A 12477-nucleotide genomic window follows, 5' to 3' on the forward strand; every position below is an offset into this window, starting at 1 on the left:
CTGTATGTGTTGGCTGTTCCCATCCCAGGTGTCTCAATACTTTAATTTTGGGAGGGGGACTTGAAACTCTCCAGGGATTAAAAAGGACTGGGACAGGGCCAATTCTTTTTAAAATGATTGAATGGATACGGGGTGGGAAATGTGAAAATGTTAAAGGAGTACTTTGAATTCTAAATGTGTGTGCGCATGTGTATGTGTGTGTGTGCGTGTGTGTGTGTGTGTGTGCGTGTGTGTATGTGAGAGAGAGAGAGAGAGAGAGAGAGAGAGAGAGAGAGAGAGAGAGAGGAAAGAAAAGAATACTTTGGGTTTTTTTAAAGGAAGACAGAAAGGATAAGAAAAAGGAAGACAGAGAAGGGAATTGCTCGGAGCACATCTGTTTTTACTCAATAAGTTAATGTTTCCGGGGCAGCTAGATAGAACACTGGCCCTGGAGTAAAGAGAACTTGAGTTCAAATATGGCCTTAAGACACTTACTATCTGTGTGACCCTGGGCAAGTCACTTAACCTCCATTGCCTCCCAAAATCAATAAGTAAATGCCTCCATTGTCTACCTAATAAACCTCCAACCCTGGCATTCCATAGAATCAAATAATGTTAGGGTTGGAATAATCAATTAATCAATAGGCATTTATTAAATGTTTATTACATTCCACATACTGTGGTAGGAGCTAGGGATACCAGGACAAAAATTAAAGCATCCCTGCCTTCAAGAAGCATATAATCTATTGAATAGCTTGGAGATTGTTTAGTCCAACCTCTTCATTTTACAGATGAGGAAACTGAGGTCCAGTGAGATTAAACAGATTGGAGAGGGTAGAACTTGAGCGCAGTCCTGAAGGAAATTTTGGTCCTGATTCTGCTAGAAACTAGAAGCCACGAAAATTTCCTGAGAAGGATGTGTGCAAAGTGATGCCTTAGAAGCATTTCTCTGTCGAGCAATATGCAAAATGAATTGAAAAGGGATGGGAGGAAGGATGAGAGGCAGGCAGATTAATCAGGAGACTTCTGGAAAAGGCAATAGAATTATAGAATTTTATAACCAGAAGGCATCTTAGAGATCATCTAATTCAACCTTTTCACATAACAGATGAGGAAACTGAGGCTCAGAGACATTAACTGAGCAGAGAGAAAGGATCACATCTTGGGTTTCCTGACTTCTAATCCAATGATCTTTCTGTTTTCCAGGAATAATAAATAGGATGAAAATGAATTAGGTGGTGACAGCAAGAGCAGTGGAGTAGCTAGGAGGCACAGTGGATAGAGAGCACTGTCTCTATCAGACACAAGCTCAGACGTGAGCTGTGTGACCCTGGGCAAGTCATTTAGCCCTCATTGCCAAGAAAGGAAGAAAAGAAGGAAGGAAGGAAGGAAGGAAGGAAGGAAGGAAGGAAGGAAGGAAGGAAGGAAGGAAGGAAGGAAGGAAGGAAGGAAGGAAGGAAGGAAGAAGGAAGGAAGGAAGGAAGAAAGAAAGAAAGAAAGAAAGAAAGAAAGAAAGAAAGAAAGAAAGAAAAGAAAGAAAGAAAGAAAGAAATGAAGGAAGGAATGAAGGAAGGAAGGAAGGAAAAGAAAGAAAGAGAAAGAAAAAAAGGAAGAAAGAAAGAAAAAGAGGAAGGAAGGAAGGAAAAGAAAGAAAGAAAGAGACAGATGCTAGATAAAGATGTTATGAATGGAGAATTGACAGGACTTGTTTCTTGGATTTGGGGTGAGGAGGAGACTAACCTTTAGGGTTTGAGCCTGGGGGGTTTATGATATTGACAGAAACAAGGAAATTCGAAGCAAGAGCTGGTTTGGAGAAGGTGATGAGTTTAGTTTCAGACTTGTTTTTAAGGTGACCAATGCACATAGGCGGCGTCCAGCAGGCAAGAGGAGATGCCATTGATGAATAAATGGAATGAATGAAAAACAAATTGACTGTTTCAGGGACTTTGCTAAACACTTGGAGATATAAATACAAAAAGAAAGTCTCTGCCCCTCAAGAAACTTACATTCTAGTAGGGGAAGACAACATATATAGGGAAGTGGTGGTCAGGGAAGGGAGGAGTGGTCCAGGAAGTCACAAGGATAGTGAGTCGATAAACAGGGTGGTCCATTGGCGTGCCTTTTCCAGAAGCAATAGCATTATTGATTTGATTGTATCCAGAGGGTTACAGTGTAGAGGGGTTGAAAAGGGAGGGCTCTTTTGCAGTAGAGAATAGATAGCAAGATGGCCTGGGTGGATGGACAGGTTGATTAGATGAACAGTGAAGAGGAGGGACCAGTTAGTAGATACAGTATTGAACTAATTTGTACTCAGTCACTAATCAAGAGGACCATGCCTAGAGTGGCAGCTCTGAAGATGAGGGATTAACTTTCCTAGGACTTGGGGCCTGGATTCTGGGGCTCTAGGACACTAAGGTCCAGATATAGTATCAAGGGTGCATATCCAGTGTAAATGAGACATAAAAAAATTAATGGCCAAGAGAAGGGTCATTTCTAGGCAAAATGATGACATCATAACAAGGTGGTTGTTGGGGTCTCAGAGGTTCCATTCTGATGGTCCCCTTTCCTCCTTTGGCAGCTTCCTCTGGGCAGTCAGTACCTTCATACTACCTACTCCCTGGCTCGCCCAAGGACCTGCATTATGCTTGGGTATGTCCTCTCTGGAATCACCACGAAAATTTATCTTGGATCTCATCCTTTCTGTTGGCAGCTAAGTGGTCCAATGGATGGAGTGCTGGGCATTCAGGAAGACCTGAATTAAAATCCAGCTTCAGAAACTTACTAGCTGGGTGATCCTGGACAAGTCATATAACCTGTGTTTGTCTCAATTTCCTCAACTGTAAAATTAGTATAATAACAGCACTTTCCTCAAAGGGTTGTTATGGGGATCAAGAGATAAAGTTTGTGAAGTGCTTACCCACAATGCCTGGCACATAGTAGGTGTTATACAAATGCTTATTCCCTTCCTATGACCCCTGCCCTTGAGAGGCACATAATCAAAAACACTAATTTGTGCCTATAGGATCATAGATACTACTTTTTAAAAAAAAATTTAGATTTTCTTTGTTTTCATATAACTTACATATTTACATATTTATTCTCCCCATTCCAGAGCCATCCTTTACAACAATTTTTTTAAAAGAAGAAAACCCCAATAAAAAATTCCAATAAAAAGTCTGATGTTACATGCAACCCGATGGACTCTCATTTCTGCAAAGAAGTACACGGAGGGAATATGGCAAGGACAAAATGAGATAATATCTGTAAAGCATTTTGCTAAAAATATTTCATAGATGCATCACCATCATCATCATCATCATCTCTTCTTTGGAGCCGCCTTTGGTCATAATAATTTCACAACATTAAGTAAGATTGTTTCATTATTGTTCTTTAATGGACAGCCAATTCACTTCAGGGTTTCTGCCAGAAAACAGTGATTGAACCCCAAAGGATTGATTCTAACAGTGGGAATTTCAGTCACTGAGACAAGCTAATCAATGAGATCCTTGGTGGCCATGGCAGCTGTATTGTGCTTCTCAGATCTCATCTATAGACAGTCACCTACACACAGAATAGGCCACAAAGGAGCTTATTAGAGGACTGTGGACCTTCATCTGATAAGAACTGGTCACAGTGAAGTTGTGACTGCACATGCAGAGTCAGGGTGTATCTAACAAGAAAAGTAGGAAAAAACAGAATTTGGAGGTGGCTTGTCTGCCAGCCCCCAGAAGGCTTCAGGTTCACTGTCCATTTCTGTTTCACTCACAATGGACAGATATTCAGGTATCTGGAGTGCTGGGCCAGTTGTCATTGGAAGGCAAGTCACTGAAAAACCAGTAGAGAAATATTAATAAGAGTAGTAATAATACCTAGTGTTTCTATAGCTCTTTAAGGTTTGTAAAGCCCTTTCTTTGCATGAAGATACAGGATGTCCCAAAAGTGTTAGTGCATTTTAGGCTACTGCACTAAGATTTTTGGGACACATTGTGTTATCTCATCTTATCTTCGCAACATTCCTGGAAGGTGCTATTATTCTCCCCATTTAAAGATGAGGAAACTGAGGCTTGAACAAGTTAAGTGACTTGTCTATAGTCTCCCAGCTACTGAGCATCTGAGGATGCTCAGGATTTGAACTCATACCTTCCTGATTCCAGATTTAGCCTCCAATCACTGTGTGTTTTATAAAGCCACCTAGAATTGAAAATGGAAGAAAAGCCTCTCTCTTGAGGAAAGGAAGTTCTTGCCACCACAAATCCCATAGGCAAAGGAGACCATGGGGCTTTCCACAGGCAGGCAGCCGGCTAGAAAAACAATAGAATCTCTCAGTGGTTAAGCCACAAACCAGAGACCACCAGACCCCTTCTGGCTCTGACCCTGACTCAATACGAGGTTAGGGGCAAATCTTGTTTTTGTTCTGACCTCCATTTTCCTTTTTTTTTTTTTAAGGCAATTGGGGTTAAGTGACTTGCCCAGTGTCACACAGCTAGTAAGTGCCTGAGGCCAGATTTTAACTCGGGTCCTCCTGACTGCAGGGCTGGTGCCTCTATCCATTGTGAGGCCTAGCTACTCCCCCCCTCCCATTTTCCTTTCTGAAAGGGAAATTTAAATATAATATTGTCTTACCTCCTTGACTGGCTTTGCAAAATCCTTAATAAACAATATTGTGGAGGCAGCTAGGTGGCATAGTGGATAGAACACCAGTCCTACAGTCAGGACCTGAGTTCAAATCCAGCCTCAGATAGCCTTGCAGCTTACTAGCTGTGCGACCCTGGGCAAATCATTTAGCCCTGATTAACTAGCAAAACATTGTGCCATGCTTTAGAAGACAGTGCAGTGCAGTGGAAAACATACTGAGCGTAAAGTGAGAAAGAAGGCCAATGTTCTCATCTAGAATCTCCTTTCTAGATGTGTGACTTGTGGGTAAGTCACATAATTTCCCTGAACCTGTTTTTTCACCTGTAAAATGAACATAATTCTCGTGCTACCCAAGTTGTCTGGTTACTGTGAGGAAGGGACATTGTAAATCTACATAAAGACTATCGTTATTATTTTAGATTCAGTTCCATCATTTATTGGTCATGTAACTTTGGGCAAGACATTTATGTCTTTCTTTAAATCCTTGAACAAAGTGCTTCCTCAGAGGTGGAAGCATTTCTATCTATCAATCAAAAGTGTCCTTTTCCCACTGTTAGCCAAATTTAGAGTGAGCCTCTCTTCCCCAAAGGCAGAATCAAAACAATAGCATAATTGACATTTTCGATCCATGATAATTGTAGGTTTAAATGCTTTTTTTTTTAAGTGCCTTGGCATTCTTTTCCCTGTACCCCAAACAAACAGGCTAAACCCCACAGGCCTCTACCTGGCCACTAATATGTAACAAGGGCTCCTAAATAAATAATGTGTGTGGCAGGCTAGCTTTATCTCTTACTCAATTTTCAACTGCCAGACCATTCCTGAATGGTCATCTTCAGAGGCGAGACACACTGAGACAGTGAATTGTGAAGCTAGCAGGACACACTCGGCATTCAAGTGTTTCTACACTCTTGTGATCTAAGTCCAAGGGAACTCTGACAAGACTGAAAGACCCTAGGAGAAAACAAAAGGCTCATTGTCCATAAGTCACCGAGCCTGTCTGTCTACTCTGAAAATTGTACGATGTTCCCTGGAGCTTGGAGTCGGCCACTGACAACATCCTGTGGAATGAGACAGTATTATTAGTGCAGAGAGGCTGGCGTGGAAGTCATGTCTCCTAGTTGCTAAGAGTCTTTACTAATTTGGTTTCTATGCCAAGAAAAGAGAAGCAGGTAATACATGAAATGATTGCTTCTAAAGCACTTTTAGACAAAGGATGAAAGCTCCTAAGGAAGTAGACTTTCTGACTGAACAGAGGAGAAATAGATGCTTCAAATAATCAAAGATTCTTTGAATCAATTTAAGTGTTTCAATGTAATAGAATGTTAATGCACCAGAAGGAGCAATGAATAGAAAGATTTCTGAGACACTCAAGCAAGACTTGTGTAGACTGAAGCAAGTGAGTAGAGCCAAGAGTACAATCTAATAACCACACTAATGTAAGAAAAACAGCATTGAAAGGCATGGAAACTCTGACCAATGCAGTGAGGTGAGGCAACAGACAGAAACACAGAGTTTTCTTTTCTCGGCAGAGAGGTGGTGGACCACAGGCATGGAATAAGGCATACAAAGGCACAGCCAATGTGTTGATGTGTTTTAACTAGACTTTTTTGAGTTATAATGGAGGGCTCTAGTTATGTGTGTGTGGAGGTAGGGTGGATGGGAATTACTGGGAAGTGACAAATATTTTTTAAAGGAATCAATAAAATATTTATTTAAATATAACCATATTCTTAACACAAAGCTACCATTTATACCAAATAAGGATGACCCATTTTATTTTTTTTAATTTTAATTTTTTCAATGAACAAAAAAATCTATTTTCTCTTCCTCTCATGCCCCTTCCCTTTTGGGGGAAACAGCACAACCAAACCAAACCCTTGTATCAAATATGCAATTAAGCAAAACAAATAGTCCCCCAAAATGAATGTCTCATTCTGCAGTTGGTGTCCACCACCTTTCTGTCAGGAGGCAGGTAGCAGGCTACACCACCAGTCTTCTGGAACTGCGGTTGGTCAAGGCATTGATCAGAGTTTATAAGTCTTTCCAAGTTGTTTGTCTTTAAAATATTATTGTGATTGTATAAATTGTTCTGGTTCTGCTCACTTCACTTTGTGTCAGTTCATAAAGTCTTTCCAGGCTTCTCACAAACCATCTCTTTTTTAAAATTTCTTGCAGCATAACAGTATGTGTTACCAAATTTTCAAAGAGCTAGAACTCAAAACATTGATACTGAATGTAATCATCTTTTGACTCATAAGTCAATTCAGGGGATGAGCCAAGATGGCAGAGAAAAGGCAGGGACTCACTTGAGCTCTCCCAAATTCCCCTCCAAATAACTATAAATAATGCAACAAAACAAATTCTGGAGTGGTAGAACCCCCAAAAGGACGGGGTAGCTTGAAACAATTTTCCAACCCAAGACAACTTAGAAAGTTAGCAGGAAAGGTCAATCACACTGGGGTGAGAGCGGAACACTTTCCAGTGCAGGCTGTGTCAATAAAAGTCATACCAGAGGAAACCAGAAGTAGGCCTCAGGGGCAACTGAATCAGTGGCAGTTTCCAGAGTTCTCAGTCCACAGGGAGTAAGGAAGTCAGACAATTGGTCAGAAGATAATAGGGGTGCCTTTGCTGGCACTGCATACAGGACCCTGTTGCACTACCCATACTTGGATCTGGGTTGCAGCCCTGAGTCACAGTCTCTGGGTGAAGAGGAGCACTAGCATATCAGAGCTTGCAGCCATAGGGGAGCAGGGACTCTGGTCACAGTCCCAGGGTGGAAAAGAGTACTTGTAGTCACTCACAGACCAGAGCGCAGGCAAGAAGAGTAGTAAACACACCCCTCCTCAGATCATACCACCTTGGAAGAAACGAAAGCTTACAGACCCCTAGAACTAGCTCTGAAAACAGCTGCACAAAAAATCTGAAGCTTGGACAGTGCCCCTGTCACCTCAGGAGCAGAGCCCAACTATAAAGCTAAATGTCAAGAAACAGGCTGGAGAAACGAGCAAACAACAGCAACAACAAAGAGATCCTGACCACAGAGTCACTACATTGACGGGGAAGGAAAAGACACAAACTAAGAAGAAGATAACAAAATCAGAACTGCTGCATCCAAAGCCTCAGAGAAAAATATAAATTGGTCTCAGGTCCTGGAAGAGCTCAAAAAGGATTTTAAAACTCAAATAAGAGAGGTGAAAGAATAATTGGAAAAAGAAACGGCAGTGATGAAAGAAAATCATGAAGAAAAAGTTAACAGCTTGGTAAACACACACATAAAATACTGAAGAAAATAACAACTTAAAAAACAGAATAGGCCAAATGGAAAAAGAGGTACAATGAAGAGAACTGACCAAATGGGAAAAGATCTACAAAAATTCACATAATAGAAGAAATCCTTAAAAAGCAGAATTGGCCAAATGGAAATGATCTACAAAAATTCACTGAAGAAATCCCTAAAAAGTAAAATTGACCAAATGGAAAAGGAGGTACAAAAGTTCAATGAAAAAAATAATTATTTAAAAATTAGAATTGGGCAGATGGAAGCTAATGACTCCATGAGACATCAGAAAGCAATAAAACAAAACCAAAAGAATGAAAAAATTCAACACAATGTGTAATATCTCACTGGAAAAATAACTGACCTGGAAAATAGATCCAGGAGAGATATTTTAGAATTATTGGTCTACCTGAAAAAGTATCAAAAAAAGAGTGTAGGCATCATCTTTCAAGAAATTATCAAGCAAAACTGCCTTGATAGTTTAGAAACAGAGGGTAAAATAGAAATGGAAAAAAAAATCCACCAATCATTTCCTGAGAGAGATCGCAAAATGAAAGCTCCCAGGATTATTATAGCCAAATTCTAGATTTCCCAGGTCAAGGAGAAAATATTGTGAGCAACCAAAAAAAAAAAAAACCAATTTAAATATCACGGAGCCACAGTCAGGATAACACAAGATTTAGCAGGTTCTACATTAAAGGATTGGAGGGCTTAGAATGTGATATTCCAGAGGGCAAAGGAGTTAGGATTCCAACCAAGAATTACTTACCCAGCAAAACTGAGCATAATGCTTCAGGAGAAAAAACACATTCAATGAAACAGAGGACTTTCAGGCATTCCCAATGAAAAGACCAGAGCTGAATAGAAAATCTGACTTTTAAATACAAGACTCAAGAGGAGCATAAAAAGATAAATAGAAAAGAGAAATCATAAGTCATTCAATAAGGTTAAACTGTTTTATATTCCTACATGGGAAGATGATACTTGTTAGAAAGAGCAGATATAGCAGACAGAGGTCACACACGTGAGTTAAATATGATGGAATGATTATCTAAAAAAATAAAATTAAGAGGTGAGAAAAAAGAATGCACTGGGAGAAGGGGAAAGGGAGAGGCAGAATGGGGTAAATTATCTCACATAAAAAAGGCATAAAAGAGTTTTTACAATGAAGGGGCAAATGGAAGAGGTAGGTAAGAGCACTTGAAGCTATTCTCATCAGAATTGGCTCAAAAAGGGAATAACATACATACTCAGCTGGGTATGGAAATCTATCTTACCCTACAGGAAAGTAGGAGGAGAAGGGGATAAGAGAAGAGAGAGGCTGATAGATAGGATGGCAGATTGAGGGAGATGGTAATCAGAAGCAAAACACTTTTCAGGATGGACAGGGTAAAAGGACAGAGAAGGATAAATGGGGGGAAATAGGGTGGAGGGAAATACACAATAATCATAACTGTGAAAAAAATTTACGGTATCTGTGATCAAGGTCTCATTTCTCAAATACATAGGGAACTCAGTCAGATTTATAAAAATAAGAGCCATTCCCTAATTGATAAATGGTCAAAGGACATGAACAGGCAGTTTTCAGATGAAGTAAATCAAACTTATCTATAGTCACATGAAAAAATGCTCTAAATCATTATTGATTAGAGAAATGCAAATTAAAACAACTCTGAGGTATGACCTCATACCTATTAGATTGGCTAATAGGACAGAAAAGGAAAATGACAAATGTTAGAGAGAATGTGGGAAAACTGAGATACTAATGTATTGTTGGTGGAGTTGTGAACTGATTCAACTGTTTTGGAGAGCAATTTTGAACCACACCCAAAGGGCTATTACCCTGTGCTTACCCTTTAACACAGCAATACCACTACTAGAACTGTATCTCAAAAGAGGTTTTAAAAAAAGGAAAAGGACTTATTTGTACAAAGATATTTATAGCACTTCTTTTTGTGATGGCAAAGAACTGGAAACTGAGAGGGTGTCCATCAGTTGGGGAATGGCTGAACAAGTTGTGGTATATGATTGTGAGAGAACACTTTTGTGAAGTGACAAGCAAGATGCTTTCAGAAAAACCTGGAAATACTTACGTACACTGATGCAAAGTGAAGCGAACCAAGTCAGAACAGTGTACATAGTAACAGCAATATTGTATGATGACCAGTTGCAAATGACTTAGCTGTTCTTAGCAATATAATGATCCAAGACAGTTCTGAAGGACTTACAATAAAAAAATTCTATCCATCTCCAGAGAAAGAACTAATGGAATTGGAATGCAGATCAAAGCATACTTATTTTTTAATTTCCTTTATTTTTCTTGTTTTTTTTTTATCTGTGTTTTCTTTCACAACATGAGTAGTATGGAAATGTTTTGCATGACTGCACATGTATAACCTACGTCAAACTGCTCGTCTTCTCAATGAGGGGGGAGGGAAGAGAAGGAGGGAATTTGGAACTCAAAGTTTTAAGAAACAAATGTTTAAAATTATTTTTCTAAAAATAATAATAATTTTATTATATAATTAATATATTATATATCAATTATATGACTTAATATATTATATCATATATTAATTATATGACTAATATATAAATATATAATTATACATTATAATTTTATAAACATAATTAATAATAATGTATGTATATAGTTGGGGGAAATAAAATATTAAATAATTTTTAAGAGTCAATTCAGCATCTTGCAGTGCCTTTAGATCATCATCATAAGCATCCACACTACAGTGTAGTAGGTATGAGATAGTTCTGCTTAATGGCATTTTCCTTAACTGAATGCCCAATACCAAAATACTAATTAGTGTCATTGATTTCACTACTCAAACTGCAAATTTATTAAATTTCATTAATCCATCCACCCATCCATCTATCCATCTCTCTCTCTCTCTCTCTCTCTCTCTCTCTCTCTCTCTCTCTCTCTGGCTTTCCCTTTAAAAGTGAAATCTTCCTATACAATGCATTATCATGTGTTTATCTCTTTTATATGACAGCTAGCTCTAGACTACAGAGTCTACAGTATCATCTTATTCTTCATTTTTCCAAGCTGAACATCCCCAGGGCCTACAACTCTTCCTCACGTGACTTAGTTGAATAATTGTTTACCCTCTTGGTCACTATTCTCTGGATGCTCTCTGACTTGTCAATATTTTCCTTAAATAACAGGATGCGATATTCCAGATGTGATCTGGCACAAAAACACCAGGAAGCAAAGAATAAATTCCGAGTGAGCTGAACAGATTCAAGGTTATAGTTTTTTTTTTAATGACAATGACAATCAATAGATCTGCCAGGTGGGATGACTACCTCCCTAGATCTGTTGGCCAAACCTAAGGTTGCATTAGCCTTTCTAGAAAGTGAGTTATACCACTGGCATGTAGTGAATGTTTTTTACATAAATGGACAGGTCTTCACATTGAACTTAACTAATTTTTTTTTACCTAAGTGCAGGACTTTGTACTTGTCACTGCTCTATGTCATGCGGTTAATGCAGGGAAAACTTTTCAGCCCATCAAAATAATTTTGAATCTCGTTAACTTGCCCATGTTATGGCATCTACTAATATAATTGGCCTGCTTTGCCTTTATCCTGCTGGAAAAACAAAGAGGGACAAGGAGAAAAGTGGTTGATGCTTACTTTGCACAGTGACTTATCAAAGAAAGAGTACTGCATCTGAAGCTACAGAGTCTATGTTGAAGTCTTGGGCAAATCAGCCCACTTCCCTGAGCTTCTCTCTCCTCATTGGTGAAACGGGATAAAAAATTCTTGTACTATATGCTTGAAAATCTTAATGTGATAAATTAACATAAGCTACTTTCTTTAATGTTTTGTTTATGTCTTTAGTTTTTACCTAGTACTCATTTCCCCACTATTGAATCTAGTCTTACAAGGAAGAAAAATAGTTAAGCAAAACTGGCCATGAAAACAACTGTGCCTAATTGCCTAGATGGTATTCTAAGCCCATAGGCCCCCATCTCTCTACAAAGAAAGGGAATATTTTATCATTTGTTCTCAAGTTTCCCTGAATTTTTCATATTTGTTAATTCCTTATTGAGCAATAGTATTACATTATACTCATATATGATTTGCTCAGACATCCTCTTACTTTTTTCCCCAAATTTTTCTACCACTGCAACTTCTACCATGAATCTTTTGGTTTACATGAGACCTTACTTTCTATTTTGTCTTCCTTGAAGTTTATGCCCCATTGTGAGATCACAAGGTATAAACAATTCAGTAGTCTTTTTTTTTAAACCAAATTTTACAGTTTTTCAGATCAGTTGGACCAATTCACAGTTCTACCAACAGTGTATTAATGCACTTATCTTCCCACTCTTCAACACTATTTCCATTTATATCAATTTGATCAGTATGTCATGAATTATTATTCTAATAATAAATGATAATGATAATAATAACAAATGAAAACTTTTCAGTGTTCTTATATATTATATTTAGTGAATTCATCCATCACTCAATAGACTAAAATATAGTCACAACTATAATTAATTCATCCAAAAGTATTTATTGTTATGCACATACTATGTAAGCCTTTAAATTGTACATCGCAC

The 12477-nt window shown here is 38.5% G+C and overlaps 1 protein-coding gene across 1 annotated transcript in view; it reads right to left on the reverse strand.

Annotated features, from left to right (window-relative positions):
- Positions 1 to 3351: 3351 nt before the first annotated feature.
- Positions 3352 to 12477, reverse strand: part of TRAPPC11 (trafficking protein particle complex subunit 11) — an 89195-nt gene continuing 80069 nt past the window's right edge. Inside the window, exon 30 of the mRNA XM_021007598.1 lies at positions 3352 to 3804. Within this exon, the coding sequence (XP_020863257.1) occupies positions 3802 to 3804 (3 nt within the window). The 3' untranslated portion in view covers positions 3352 to 3801. The remainder of the gene's footprint in view (positions 3805 to 12477) is intronic.

The sequence above is a fragment of the Phascolarctos cinereus genome, unplaced genomic scaffold (assembly GCF_003287225.1).
Source record: "Phascolarctos cinereus isolate Bilbo 61053 unplaced genomic scaffold, phaCin_HiC Scaffold_9;HRSCAF=440, whole genome shotgun sequence".
NCBI lineage: Eukaryota > Metazoa > Chordata > Mammalia > Diprotodontia > Phascolarctidae > Phascolarctos > Phascolarctos cinereus.